General features: G+C 47.9%; 1 protein-coding gene across 2 annotated transcripts; it reads right to left on the reverse strand.

Moving 5' to 3' along the window:
- Positions 1–19: 19 nt before the first annotated feature.
- Positions 20–14,910, reverse strand: LOC137313288 (zinc finger protein 84-like). 2 transcript variants are annotated; one of them, XM_067979415.1, is made up of 3 exons: positions 14,774–14,910; positions 12,777–12,903; positions 20–4,904 (listed from the first exon to the last, which is right to left on the reverse strand). In XM_067979415.1, exon 3 carries the CDS (start codon positions 4,550–4,552, stop codon positions 3,149–3,151), a length of 1,404 nt encoding a protein of 467 aa, XP_067835516.1. In that variant the 5' UTR covers positions 4,553–4,904; positions 12,777–12,903; positions 14,774–14,910; the 3' UTR covers positions 20–3,148. The 2 variants fall into 2 exon arrangements, 1 of the variants encoding a protein (XP_067835516.1); XR_010961022.1 differs by lacking the exon at positions 20–4,904 and adding an exon at positions 9,974–10,228 and having other exon boundaries at positions 14,774–14,902.
- Between the last annotated feature and the right edge of the window lie 726 nt (positions 14,911–15,636).

Genomic DNA, 15,636 nt, shown 5'->3' on the forward strand with positions numbered 1-15,636 from the left:
GAAGAACTAATTGAGCAAATTTCACAGCGAAGTGTTGTTTATTGTGGTGCTGAAACTAAAAAAAAATCGTAAGAGGAGCAAAGAGGGAAAACGAGAAAAACTTGTGAGTGAAATTAAGGACAACTTTCAAGGTTTTTACACGTATATTAAGAGAAAGAAGGGTGACTAAGAATAACGTGGGCCCTTAAAGACAGATGGAGGTGATATTGTAATTGAAAATCAGGAAATGGCAGAGTTGCTGATACTCACAGAAAAGCATGAGGATAATAAACCAGAGACACGAGGAAAACTGAAAATAAATCAAGGGGATTCAGTGTAAGTAAAATAATGGTATTGGAGAAAACAATTAGACTAAAGATAAACAAATCTCCAGGACCTGATGGTGACCATCCCAGGGGACGAAGGGGAATAGGTGAGGAAATTGTACATGCTTTAGTCATGATCGTTCAAAACTCTCTTGATTCAGGAATTGTTCCATGGATTGAAAAAATTGCCAATGTCATTCTGTTTTATATGAAGGGTAGGAGAGATAAAACAGGAAATTATAGACCTATTAGTCTGACGTCTGTTGTGGGGAAGTTACCAGTATCTGTTATTAGCGAAAGAATGACTGAGCACTTGGATAAACATGAATTGATCAGAGAGAGCCAGCATGGATTTGTAAAGTGTAAGTCAAGTCTAACGAAACTAGTTGACCGTTTTGAAGATGTAACTAACGTGGTAAATAATGGAGTGTCTATGGGTGTTATGTGTATATTGACTTCCAGAGACATTCGTTAAGGTTTAGCATCAGAGACTGTGAACAGAAATGAGAGCACGTGGAATTTATAGCAACCCATTGACATGGGGAGGGAGTTGGTTTGGAGGTAGGAGACAGAGAGTAGGGTTAATGGGTATGTACTCAAATTGACAGGATTTGATTAGTGGTGTCCCCCAGGGATCTGTATAAATGAGGCAGATAAAGGAATAGAGAGCGGTATATCCAGGTTTGTTGACGACACCAAGTTAGGTGGTGCAGTGAGTAGTGTAGATGGGAGCATAAAGTTATAAAGGGAAATTGAGAGATTCAGTGAGTTGGTAAAACTGTGTCAGATGGAGCTTACATAGAATTACATCGAATGTACATCACAGAAACAGGCAATTCGGCCCAACTAGACTATACCGGTGTTTATGCTGCAGACGAGCCTCCTCCAACCCCTCTTCATCTAACCCGATGAGCAAACCCGAATATTCCTTTCTCCTCCATGTGTTTATCCAGCTTCACCGTAAATGCATCCATGCGATTCGCATTAACTACTCCTTGTGGGAGCGAGCTGCACATTCTAACGACTCTCTGGATAAATATGTTTCTCTTGAATGCCAGATTGGATTTATTGATGACTATTATATTCATGGCCCGAAGTTCTGACGTCCCCACTCCCAAAAGTACAAACACCTTATCTACATCTGACCTATCAAACCCTTGCATAATCTTAAAGTCCCATATCAGGACTTCTATTTTCGATACAAAAGAGCCCCAGACTGTTCAAAGTTTCAATCTGGGGAAATGTGAGGCCATCCACTTTGGCCCGAAGCAAGATAAATCAGAGTATTTTCAAAATGGTGAGAAGCCAGGAACTGTGGGTGAGCAGAGATCCTTCGGGAAATCACGAAGAGTTGGCAGACAGGTGCAAAAAATAATTAAAATGGCTAATGGAATGTCGGCCTTTATCTCAAGGGAATTCTATAAACTCTGTTAAGGCCACATTTAGAGTACGGCATTCAGTCCTGGGCACCAGACCTCAGGAAGGATATATTGGCCTTGCAGGAGGTGCAGCGCAGAAAGACCAGAATGATACCGGGGCTAAAATGGTAACATTATGAGGGCAAGTTGTGTGGACAAGGTTTGTATTTCCTCGTGTATAGAGGATTAAGTGGTGATGTAATTCAGGTGTTGAAGGTGATTCAATGATCCAATGGTGGGTGTGTGAGTTGGTGCTGAATCGGTCCCCTTCAGTGAAGAGAGGGTCAGCGGGCGCCTGACAGACACGGCTCGGAACGGGACTCGCTTCTCTCCGGCAGCAGCGGCTGGTTTAGAGAGATCTCTCTGTCTGCTGCTGTTACTCCGCCTCCCGCACTCTGGGAGAACTGCGGAGCTCGGTCCTCATTTTTCTCTTATGGATCCGGCTCCATCCGTTTACTGTTGACGGGAGTGCGTCTGATACCAAGTCAGTCAGAAGCGGGTGCAAATCACAACATAGGCACAGGCCCAAGGACTGGGGACTGGTTTGATATTGGGTCCTTTTTAAGGGATAGGCTGTAGAATGTTTGTATAATAATAATGATCAGAATTAACTTTGATACAATGAAGTTTTTTTCAGTTATTTCCCATTTCCACCCTCACCAGTTTTATACAGTAACAGGTAACAATGTTTGAGGGATGTGATGTCGTGTTGGTGGAATCAGTGTAATTTAACTTGATACATTGAAGAATCTCTTGTCTATCCCAGGCTCTTACCGTAGGTTTCGACCCTCACCTAGTTTAAAATTGGTCACTCACTGATATAAATAAACCAGTAACAACCCCGAAACCTCAGCGGGGATATTTGTTCTGATACTTAATGACGGTCCCAATTTCCACTGAAATTCTCAATCAGCAAATCCCAGAGGCTGTTTCGGGTTTGACAAACTGTGAAACAGATTGTTTTAAAAGCCGGAAAGAGGGAAAAACTGGTGGTTGATATGAAGTGTTATACATTATCTCTTTCTGTTTCAGATTTACAATTTCTCTTTGTGTGTCACTGACAGGAGAGGCTATAACGGAGCCCAGTGACTGGGTAACAAGCTGCACTGAGTCATTGGCCTGTGTTACAGACCGGCTCGTTGGACCTGCTCATTTCGTGAACTCGCTGGTGTCTCAGCACGTGTGATGACTGAGTGAATCCCTTCCCACACACGGAGCAGGTGAACAGTCTCTCAACCAATGGGCATGCGTTGATGTGTCAGCAGTTCATTTCTGCTTTTAAAGCTCTTCTCACAGTCACTGGATTAAAAGGTCACTCAATAGTGTGAACAAGTTAATGTTTCAGAAGGTGAGATGATCAAGTGAATCTCTTCCCACACACGGAGCAGGTGAAAAGTCTCTCCCCAGTGTGAGTGCGTCGATGTCTCAGCAGTTCGTTTCTGATTTTACATCTCTTCCCACAGTCAGAACATTTAAAGGTCTCTCAGTGTGAACTCGCTGGTGTTTCAGAAGGTTTGATGACCAAGCGAATCCCTTCCCACACACTGAGCAGGTGAACGGCCTCTCCCCAGTGTGAGTGCGTTGGTGTGTCAGCAGATTAAATTTGCTTTTAAACCTCTTCTCACAGTCAGAACATTTAAAAGGTCTCTCATCGGAGTGAACTCGCTGGTGTGTCAGCAGGATGGATGACTGAGTGAATCTCTTCCCACACACGGTGCAGATGAACGGCCTCTCCCCAGTGTGGGTACGTTGGTGTCTCAGCAGTTCAATTTTGCTTTTAAACCTCTTCTCACAGTCAGAACATTTAAAAGGTCTCTCATTAGTGTGAACTCGCTGGTGTGTCAGGAGGTGAGATGACTGAGTGAATCCCTTCCCACACACAGAGCAGATGAACGGCCTCTCCCCAGTGTGAGTGCGTTGGTGTTTCAGCAGTTCAATTTTGCTTTTAAACCTCTTCTCACAGTCAGAACATTTAAAAGGCCTCTCCCCAGTGTGAACTCGCTGGTGTGTCAGAAGCTCAGATGAGCGAGTGAATCCCTTCCCACACACAGAGCAGATGAACGGTCTCTCCCCAGTGTGAGTGCGTTGGTGTGTCAGCAGATTACTTTTGCTTTTAAAACTCTTCTCACAGTCAGAACATTTAAAAGATCTCTCATCAGAGTGAACTCGCTGGTGTGTCAGGAGGTGGGATGATCGAGTGAATCCCTTCCCACACATGGAGCAGGTGAACGGCCTCTCTCCAGTGTGAACTCGCTGGTGTGTCAGGAGGAGGGATGACTGAGTGAATCCCTTCCCACACACGGAGCAGGTGAACGGGCTCTCCCCAGTGTGAACTCGCTGGTGTGTCAACAGGGTGGATGACTGAGTGAATCCCTTCCCACACACGGAGCAGGAGAACGGCCTCTCCCCAGTGTGGGTACATTGGTGTGTCAGCAGATTCCTTTTGCATTTAAACCTTTTCTCACAGTCAGAACATTTAAAAGGTCTCTCCCCAGTGTGAACTCGCTGGTGTGTCAACAGGGTGGATGACTGAGTGAATCCCTTCCCACACACGGAGCAGGTGAACGGCCTCTCCCCCGTGTGAGTGCGTTGGTGTATCAGCAGATTAATTTTGCTTTTAAACCTCATCTCACAGTCAGAACATTTAAAAGGTCTCTCATCAGAGTGAACTCGCTGGTGTGTCAGCAGGTTGGATAACTGAGCGAATCCCTTCCCACACACGGAGCAGGTGAACGGCCTCTCCCCAGTGTGACTGTGTCGATGAATTTCCAGCCTGGAGGGGGAATTGAATCCCTTCCCACAGTCCCCACATTTCCACGGTTTCTCCATGGTCCGGGTGACCTTGTGTCTCTCCAGGTTGGACGATCAGTTGAAACCTCGTCCACACACAGAACACGTGTATGATTTCTCCCCTCTGTGAACGGTGCGATGTTTTTTCTGGCTGTGTAACTGGTTAAAGCACTTTCCACAGTCAGTGCACTGGAACACTCTCACTCGGGTGTGTATGTGTCGGTGCTTTTCCACTCACACTGATGTTTGAAATCTTCTCCCACAGACAGAACAGACAAACATTTCTCCTTCCACATTCAAAGGCCGATGATATTCAGGTCCTGATGAATCGAGTGACTCTGTCAGATCTTGACGTGATCTTTGGTTTGAGTTTCCCTCTGCAAATCCTCCCCTGTAAAAGGAGTTTATAAAAGTTATCACTGTAATTACAGGATAGAAATTCAGATCAGATAGCTCTACTTTCTATGGAACACTATTTCCTCTCTCATTACTCAAAGCTGTAAATCCCCGTCCCACACACTCTCCCTCCTCCCTGTGCTGAAATCCGAATCCATCGCATCATCTTTCAGTGGCCCTAAACCATAAGTGAAAGGGTGTGAGAGAGAGTGTGAGTGTGAGTGTGAGAGAGTGAATGTGAGTACAGCAGTGGGCTCGGTGTGGAGAATGAAGTGGGGCAGGTGGAGCATGTTTCAGTGGGGCAGCAGTGATCATAATCTCATTAGGTTTAGAACAGTTATGGAAAAGGACAGGGGACAGTCAAATGTGAAAATTCTTAACTGGAGGAAGGCAAATTCCAGTGAGTTCAAAAGGGATCTTGTCCAGGTGGATTGGTATCAAAAATTGTCAGGCAGAACAGTAATTGAACAGTGGGAGGCCTTCAAGGAGGAGTGGGTTTGGGTGCAAAGTAGACAGATTCCCACGAGGAGGAAAGGAACAGCATCCAAAGCGAGAGCTCCCTGGATGACTGAAGATATGGAGATCACCATTTCTCCTTCATTTACAGACGCTCCCTGACCGATCACCATTTCTCCTTCATTTACAGACGCTCCCTGACCGATCCCCATTTCCCCTTCATTTACAGACGCTCCCTGACCGATCCCCATTTCCCCTTCATTTCCCGGCGGGTAGTGAGGGGGGGATAATGTTCACTGTTTTATATTCGGGTCTGGGGCCGCACTCGGGGTTTGTAAAGCCTGAGCCTGGGCCTGAGCCCGGACCCGGGCCCCGGGGTTTATTGAGCCTCTTGCTCCGATCCTCTGACCTGCACCGAACGCGCTCCTCCCGCAGCCTCGACTGGCCGCGCATGCTCAGGACACACTGACCGATAATGAGTCACTACTGCGCCTGCGTGCTGGGCTCCATTGATTCAGATAGGGCACAATCTGAACCGCGCTGCATGCTGGGTGATGCGACCGCCATTGATGATCTTAATATCAGGCCGAAAAACAAAAACATTGGAAGCAGGAAGAGCGCGTTTGGACCAAGGAAAATAAAATAAACTGAAACCCCAGCTCTTCGTGTCATTGAAACCGGCACAAACACACAGCGCAGACGCTCCACCACTTTGGTGAACTCCAGAAAATATTTTTTGGTAACTTTTATTAAATTCGTTTTTTTAAATGTTGCAACCGACGGGTTCAATTCAGGTTTATTTTCGAACTGCACCTCAGGATGTCAGTCTCACCACTAATCCCGCCCTGGTGATTAAGGAGAGTTCCGGACCAATAGGAGGAGCGCAAATTGACTGGAGGGGTGACAGGGTGAGTTGGTCCTCCAACGAATCGGAGTGTGTGAGGGGCGGGAGTTGTGGCACCGAATGGGCGGGTTTCAACCCAGATGTCCCTCATTGTCTGAAACATAATTTTTAAATCCTAATTTATCTTAAACTCCAGGAGACAACTCGACCTTTCTGTTGCGTCTTGAAACAGATCAAACTAGATGAGGTGGAGCAAACATTTCAACATTTGTTAGAAAAACACATTAATTAAGAACAGCCAACATGGATCATTTGAGATAACTCAAGTCCACTGATAAAGGGAATGTAGTCAACATTGATTGTGAAAGGGTGTTTGGTAAGATGCCGGACAGGAGGCTTGTTGATAAAATTAGTACTTACCGCATTAAAAGGAATGAGGCAGTGTGGATAGGAAGTTGTGTAAAGGGCAGAAAACAGAGAGTAGTGGTTAATGGATGTTCTCCAGACTGGAGGGATGTAAACAGTGGTGTCCCCCAGGGTCAGTGTTTGGACCATTGCTAACCTCAATATAGAGAATGATCTGAGCTTGGGTATGTGGGACACAAGGTGAAAATCTCCAGATGACGCCAAAATTGGCAGCGTGGGGAACTGTGAAGAGGAGTCAGTGACTTCATTGTGACGTCCACGGGTTAGTAAATGGGCCAGGTGAAATTTAATGCAAAGAAATGTGACGTGATGCATTTTGAGAGGAAGAAAAATGAGATGAAATGTAAACTAAATGGTCAAAGTTTAAAAGTAGAGCAGCAGAGAGACTTAGGGATGGAAGGTTCTAAATAATGCATTGTCTTATTAATTAACAAGTCTGAGAGTCAGCAACTTTAATACCTCATTAAGAAATATATGAGCAAATTCTCTTTCCTCTCCCATACCAGAGTAAACATGCAAATCCCCCGTGTAGACGAGATCAGCCCTCTGGATGGAACCACGGACTCCCTGAGCTTGATCTCCGGTGTCTCCAGTCCCAACTGCCCCTTACTTCAGTATCCCCTCACTTTTATACCCTGTTGTGATCCATCTCTGTTCCTGAAGCTGGAACTTCCCTAATCTGTGGTTTACAAGGACACATTGCTTGGTTCCCAGCAGTTACTTTTCTTCAGTAGTGTTCTCATGATCCCTGAACTACCCTGCTTAGTGTTAATTAGAATCATAGAAAATTTACAGCACAGAAGGAGGCCACTCAGTCCATTGTGTCCGCGCCAGCCGAAAATGAGCCACCCAGCCTAATCCCAGTTTCCAGCACTTGGTCCATAGCCTTGTCGGTCACGGCACTTCAGGTGCATATCCGGGTACCTTTTAAATGAGTTGAGGGTTTCTGCCTCTACCACCCTTTCAGGCAGTGAGTTCCAGACACCTACCAGCCTCTGGGTGAAAAATGATTTCTCAGCTCCTCAATAATCCTTCCACCAATCACTTTAAATCTATGCCCTGCTCCTTGTTTGTTGACCTCTCTGCTAAGGGAAATCGGTCCTTCCTGTCCAGCCTATCTCGGCCACACATAAATTTGTACACCTCAATTAAATCAATCCTCAGCCTCCTCAGTTTCAAAGAGAACAATCCCAGCCTATCCAATCTTTCTTCATAGCTAAAATTATCCAGTCCTGGCAACATCCTCGTAAATCTCCCCTGTACCCTCTCTAGTGCAATTACACCCTTCCTGTAATGTGGTGACCAGAACTGTACACAGTACTCAAGTTGTGGGCCGAACCATTGTTTTATACAGTTCCAGCATAACCTCCCTGGTCTTATATTCTATGCCGTGTCTAATAAAGGAAAGAATTCCATTTGCCTTGTTAACCACCTTATCTACCTGTCCTGCGACCTTCAGGGATCTGTGGACATGTATTCCAAGGTCCCTCACTTCTTCTACACCTTTCAGTATCCTCCCATTTATTGTGTGCTCCCTTGCCTTATTTGCCGGTCCCAAATGCATTACCTCACACTTCTCCGGATTAAATTCCAAGCCCTGTTCTGACACAACACACTCCCGACTCCAGCTTTCAGTTGAAAATTAATTTTATTCTTGGAATGAGTTTGTAAAGATTCCCAAAGACTGGAATGGTTTAGACAGGGACAGGGAGAGGCCGCAGTCTCTGGCCACTCACGCAGGGAGCAGGAGGAGGAGAGGCGAGTTTTCAAAGTTTGAGCCGCCCAAACGGTCCAAGTTTCACTCTGTCCCTGCCTCGAACCTCCGAGGGTCGAACTGCTCGGGCTCCGCACCTCCCCTGGGCCTGCAGTGGGCCCACGCCATGCGGTGTTGAAAGACACGAGGAGAGCTGCACTTGCTCGCGGCAGAGAACTTATTAAAAGCACGTAAAGCCCCTGGTCAAGATGGGCATCACACAGCAGGTCTGACTGGCAACCTTCACACGAGCAGCACATTTAAATCAGGGTGTTGGACAGACTGTGAACGGGCACTGATCAAACTGGAGTCTCCAATGTCAGATACAGGCCCCAAATTACCCACCCGGATTCATTGTCAAAACAGTCCAGAACCCTCACATCACATTCTCACAGAGTGTTTGATGCAGCCATTTAACTTGGTGCTGGTGGATCAACACAGAGGGGAAAAGTGAACCCCATTTTGCTCACTGAAACTATTCTGGACTGACTGTCACAAGGACACGGCCCTGCCTTAAATAACCAGTCGAGCTGCTGTGGCCTCACCCAGGGGGAGCAGGACCACCGGGGGCCCTCGGATGATGCGAGGTTTGATAGCGGGGATAATCGCGGCCCGCAGAATGTTAGCCTAAGGTGGGGGTGCGAGGGGCCAGGCCTGGGGGGGGATTGAGGGGTAGGCCCGGGGATCGAGGGGCAGGCCCGGGGGGCGAGGGGCAGGCCCGGGGGGCGAGGGGCAGGCCTGGGGGGAATCGAGGGGCAGGCCCGGGGGGAATCGAGGGGCAGGCCCGGGGGGAGTCGAGGGGGGGGCGAGGGTTAGAGGGGAGCAAGGTTCGATCAGAGGACACAGATTTACTGTAATTTTCGAAAGATCCAGATGGGAGAGGAGGAGAATTCTCTCTTTACGCAGCGAGTTGTTCTGATCTGGAATGCGCGGCCTGAAAGGGCGGTGGAGGCAGATTGAGTAATAACTTTCAAAAGGGAACTGGACAAATATTTGAAGGGGAGAAATCTGCAGGACCGCGGGGAAAGAGCAGGGGGGAGTGGGACTAATTGGACAGCTGTTTCAAAGAGCCGGCACAGGCACGATGGGCCGAACGGCCTCCTCCTGTGCTGTAAGATCCTATGAGGTTCAAGGTGCAGCGGGGTCAGGGTGGAGCGGCTGTCACCAGCTCTGCCTGATGACCATCAGGTGAAGTCCAACACAGTGAAGGAAATGCAGCCCCCAGTGCACTCTCCCTCCCTGCAGCATTCCTCCAGGAATCCACTCGACACTGTGCAGCATCACACTGGCAAATGAGTTGGAGAGGAACTTCTACAAACGTCAGATTTTTCCCAAAGAAGTTCGGACGTTTGTCTCTCTCTCTCCTGGGGAGCAACGGGGCCGGGTGGAATTAATCCCAGTACCTTCCGAAAACAATCAATCAATCATCGAAAGCTCAGGGCAGCGAACACTATTGGTCCCACCTCCTGATCCAGGGAATGTCTGAGGATACTGATTGTTTCCAGGACTCCCTCAGACTGGTCTGAAACACCGACCGGGGGCCAATTACTGACTGCAATGCTACGAATTAAAACACAACCTACAGTTTAAACATTCAAAGCACCCCATTTAATATAAAGAGACATTATTGTAAATTAACCCCACCCACTGAACACTCTCCAGGCACAGACACACACACACACGGGCCAACGTTTTACACACACACACACACATCGTCGTTACTCAATGAGCTTCTTGGCTTTGAAGAAGCGTCGCAGGTAGAAGACCTGCCAGGTGGCCAGGCCGACGAGGCAGCACATGGAGAAGATGCTGAAATACAGGACACGAGCACTGGTGGACTCTGCACGGAGGGAGGGAGGGAGAGGGGCTCATCAAACATGTTGGAGGAGTGGATTCAATCTGCACTAAGATCACTTCACTGAAGGCAGCCCTCCCTCTTCCTTTCACCTTGCTGCCCCGAGCACCGTTTCCCTGCTCCTGGGTCACTGCTGCTCCGAGTCTGGCCTTTGGTCGATGCCTGGGGTCACTCCCTCCCCCGAATCCCCATCCTGGATCCTCTCTCGCTAAACAACTCAGGTGAGAGCAGGGACATGGCAGGCCTTTCATGGGAGCGTCACTCTGTCCACAACTGACACCCTGTCCCTTTCTAACAGGTCAATCCCACCACCTGGAATCTTACAGCACAGGAGGCCTCTCGGCCCATCGTGCCTGTGCTGGCTCTTTGAAAAAGCTGTCCCATTAGTCCCACTCCCCTGCCCTTTCCCCATAGCCCTGCAAATGTTTCCTTTCAGTGTTTATCCAATTCCCTTTTGAAAGTTATTATTAAATCTGCTTCAGGCAGCGCATTCCAGGTCATAACTCGCTGCGTAAAATAAAACCCTCATCGCCATCTGGTTCTTTTGCCAATTACCTTAAATCTGTGTCCTCTGGTTACCGACCCTTCTGCCACTGGAAATAGTTTCTCCTTATTTAATCTATTAAAACTCTTCATAATTTTGAACACCTCTATTAAATCTCCCCGTAACCTTCTCTGCTCTAAAGAGAACAATCCCAGTTTCTCGACATCACTGAAATCCCTCATCCCTGGTACCATTCTAGTAAATCTCCTCTGCACCCTCTCCAAGGCCTTGACATCCTTCCTAAAGTGTGGTGCCCAGAATTGGACACAATACTCCAGCTGAGGCCTAACCAGTGTTTTATAAAGGTTCAGTATAACTTCCTTGCTTTCGTACTCGATGCCTCTATTAATAAAGCCCAGGATCCTGTATGCTTTTTTTAACAGCCTTCTCAATTTGTCACCTTCAAGGATTTGTGTCTGTGCACTCCCCAGGTCTCTCTGTTCCTGCATTCCCTTTAAAATTGTACCATTTAGTTTATATTGCCTCTCCTCATTCTTCCTGCCAAAATGCATCACTTCCCACTTCTGTGTTAAATTTCATCTGCCATGTGTCTGCCCATTCCACCAGTCTATGTCCTCCTGAAGTCTGTTACTATCCTCCACATTGTTTATTACATTTCCGAGTTTCGTATCATCTGCAAAGTTTGAAATACCCTGAATACCCAAGTGCAAGTCATTAATATATATCAAAAAGAGCAATGGTCCTAATACTGACCCCTGGGGAACACCACTGTATATTTCCCTCCAGTCTGAAAAACAACTGTTCACCACTACTCTCTGTCCCTTAGCCAATTTTGTAACCATGCAGCCACTGTCCCTTTAATCCCAGGGGCTTCAAATGATCCCTTCTGTCTCTGGACCCCGTTTATACCGTCCTTCCCCAAAAACTTATTCCACAACTCTGCCCTCTGGTGTAGAAAGGTCCCAGCCCTCTGACTCCAACTCCCTGGTTTAGATGAGTGGAGGCCTCCAGCCCATGGAGCACCCCATCTAACGGCCCATGAAAGGACTCTGTGTTTTCCCTCCGCTACCCTACTGAGAGCCTCCCCTCCGGGTGTTCCATCCTGCCCACACTCGCCCCAGTTTGTACACACCTTCCCTTATCCTGCAGTCAAACTTGGAATGAAAATATGCAGAATCTTATCTGCCTCTACAAGGCCCCCTTGTCAGAAGATGGTGGGTTCGAGCCCCACTCCAGAGACTCGAGCACCTCATCCAGGCCGACACTCCCAGTGCAGTACTGAGGGAGTGCCGCACTGTCGGAGGTGCCGTCTTTCGGATGAGACGTTAAACTGAGTCCCTGCCTGCCCCTCTCAGGTGGACGTAAAAGATCCCACGGCCACTAATGGGAGAAGAGCAGAATTCTCCCCTGGGTGTTCTGGCCAATATTTATCCCTCAACCAACGCCACTAAAACACAGATTATCTGGTCATTATCACAACGCTGTTTGTGGGATCTTGCTGTGCGGAAATTGGCTGCCCGTTTCCTAAATTGCAACAGTGACTACACTTCAAAATAGTACATTATTGGCTATAAAGTGATCTGGGACGTCCCGAGGTCGTGGAAGGGGCGAAATAAATGTACGTTTTTTTAAAAAAACTAAGTCCCTTTGACACTGGGGATCAGTCCTGCAGTCCTTTTAACCCCTGGCCCCTGGTACCCAAGCCCTAGACCACCCCTCTTTACTCCGAGGGCTAGTGGAGAGCAGTTGGGGCAAGGGATGCTTTGCCACAAAGTGCCCGAAGCAGAGCCCACTGCATCTTTCACAGGACGACTGGATAACCGTATGAAGCTGAGGCTCGTGCTATGGGGGAGAGAAGGGGAGAGGGGCTTATGTCCCGGGAGGTGGAGGGAGCTAAAACCCACAAACTTCTGACTCGGAGGGGTGAGTGACGCTGACCGAGGAACGAGACAGGGTCCCCGAGACCGAGAGCAGTAAGTGGAGAAGGGGCGGGTGTTGCAGACTGAAGCCTGTGCTGGGTGCTCCTACCATTGGTGTCCCTCATCTCTTCCTCTCGCTGCTTCATGTCGGCAAAGTCATTGACGATCGACTCTGACAGATCCTCCAATCGTCGCAGCTCCACCTCAAGTGGCTTCAGCTTCTCCGCCTTGGCGATCTGGGCAGGGAGAGAGAGAGAGAGAGACGGTCTGTAAGACCGGACAAAGATGTAGTAAATCCATTGATGACTTGAGAGACCCACACTACAGAAAGGATATTGAAGCACTGGAGGCGAGGGGAGGAGTTGTAGAGAGGGACTAGGTTCTTAACACTCCCAATCTTGTTTCTTGATATCACGTGGAGTGAATCAAATTGGCTGAAGACTGGCTTCTGTGATGGTGGGGATATCGGGAGGAGGCCGAGATGGATCATCCACTTGGCACTTCTGGCTGAAGATGGTTGCAAACGCTTCAGCCTTGTTTTTGCACTCACGTGCTGGACTCCGCCATCATTGAGGATGGGGATGTTTACAGAGCCTCCTCCTTCCGTTAGTTGTTTAATTGTCCACCACCATTCACGACTGGATGTGGCAGGACTACAGAGCTTTGATCTGATCCGTTGGTTGTGGAATCGGTTAACTCTGTCTATAGCATGTTGCTTCCACTGTTTACCATGCATGTAGTCCTGTGTTGTAGCTTCACCAGGTTGGCACCTCATTTTTAGATACGTCTGGTGCTCCTGGCATGCTCTTCTACAATCCTCATTGAACCAGGGTTGATCCCCTGGCTTGTTGGTAATGGTAGAGTGAGGAAAATGTCGGGCCATGAGGTTACAGATTGTGCTGGAATACAAATCTGCTGCTGATGATGGCCCACAGCACCTCATGGATGCCCAGTTTTGAGCTGCGAGATCTGTTCTGAATCTATCCCATTTAGCATGGTGATAGTGCCACACAACACGTTGGATGGTGTCCTCAGGACTTCGTCTCCACGAGGACTGTGCGGTGGTCACTCCTACCAATACTGTCATGGACTGTCATGACATCTGTGACAGGTAGATTGGTGAGGGCAAAGTCAAGTAGGTTTTTCCCTCGTGTTGGTTTGCTCACCACCTGCTGCAGGCCCAGTCTGGCAGCTATGTTGCTAACAGTCCTTTTATACTTGTTTTAACTGTCTGATTCACTTGTTTTATTCCTTATGCTATCTGCACTTGTGTATAGAACTCTTATTTGGGCAACAGACCTACTAGACCACATCTAGAATATACTGTGTGCAGTTTTGGTCTCCTTATTTAAGGACATAATTGCTTTGGAGGCGGTTCAGAGAAAGTTCACTCGACTGATTCCTGGGATGAGGGGGTGATCTTATGAGGAAAGGTTGGACAAGTTGGGCCTGTACACACTGGAGTTTAGAAGAATGAGAGGTGATCTTATTGAAACATATAAGATCCTGAGGAGACTCGAAGGGGCAGATGCTGAGAGGATGTTTCCCCTTATGGGGAACTAGGGGACCACAGTTTAAAAATAAATGGTCTCCCATATAAGACGGAGATGAGGAGAATTTTTTTCTCTCAGAGGGTGGTGAGTCTGTGGAACTCCCTTCCCCAGAGAGCGGTGGAGGCAGGGTCAGTGAATATTTTTAAGGCTGAGTTAGATAGATTCCCGATTAAAATGGGAGTCAAAGGTTTCAGTAGATGGACAGGAAAGTAGGGTTGAGGTCACAATCGGATCAGCCTTGATCTTATCAAATGGCAGAGGGGCCGAATGGCCTACTCCTGCTCTTAATTCGTAGGTTCTGATGCTGTTTTTCTCACTTCTTAAAAATATCACACTTGTTTTTCATCACTGCTGTATTATTTTTTAATCAGTTATTTTATTATTTCCTCTATTTTTTTTATGAACCTGAAGTATTTATATTACCTGTGACACTATTTGTGACCTGGACTTTGTTCTCATCCCTTTTTCTTATCAGTGAGCTATTTTCACTTTTATTATTATTTCTGCCCGAGCCCTCCCCGTACCCCAGGACCCCCCCCTCGGACTCACTCACCCGGGGGCAGGCGGCTCTCGAAGCAGATCTCGAACATGTCGTAGTCGTCAGTGGTGAAGGCGAATTTGCCCTTAGTCGCCTCCTCCTTAGAGTACAGGATGTGGCCGGAGGAGTCGGTCACCTGGGGGAGGGGAAACAGAGAGGTTACACCCTGGCTCCAGCCCGGAACTGTCCCCCACAGCTCCCTCCCCACACCACCCTCCCAATGGTGGAAAGGTACAAAAAGATCATTAAAAAGGATAATGGAACGTTGGCCTTTATCTCGAGGGCTGGAATACAAAGAGGTGGAAGTTATATTACAGCTGGACAGAGCTCTGGTCAGACCCCATCTGGAGACACTGCGTCCAGTTCTGGGCACCGTCCCCTCAGGAAGGATATATCGGCCTCGGAGGGGGTGCAGTGCAAATTCACCAGAATAATACCGGGGCTAAAAGGGTTAAATTACGAGGACAGGTTGCAGAGACGAGGCTTGTATTCCCTCGAGTGTAGAAGATTAAGGGGTGATCGAATCGAGGGGTTTAAGATGATTAAAGGATTTGATCGGGTCGATAGAGAGAAACTATTTCCTCTGGTGGGGGGAGTCCAGAACAAGGGGGAATAATCTTAAAATTAGAGCCCGGCCGTTCAGGGGTGATGTCAGGAAGCATTTCTTCACACAAAGGGGAGTGGGAATCTGGAACTCTCTCCCCCGGAAAAGGGGGAGGCCGGGGGTCAATTGAAAATTTCAAAACTGAGATTGATGGATTTTTGTTGGGTGAGGGGATTAAAGGAAATGGAACCAAGGGGGGAAATGGAGTGAAATACAAATCAGACATGGTCGGACTGAATGGGGAACAAGGTCACTCCCCCCCCTCTCTCTCTCT

The sequence above is a fragment of the Heptranchias perlo genome, unplaced genomic scaffold, assembly GCF_035084215.1.
Source record: "Heptranchias perlo isolate sHepPer1 unplaced genomic scaffold, sHepPer1.hap1 HAP1_SCAFFOLD_463, whole genome shotgun sequence".
Lineage (NCBI taxonomy): Eukaryota > Metazoa > Chordata > Chondrichthyes > Hexanchiformes > Hexanchidae > Heptranchias > Heptranchias perlo.

Coding starts and splice junctions, on each gene's coding strand:
- LOC137313288 (XM_067979415.1), bottom strand. CDS start 4,552: ATGGAGAAACCGTGGAAATGTGGGGACTGTGGGAAGGGATTCAATTCC.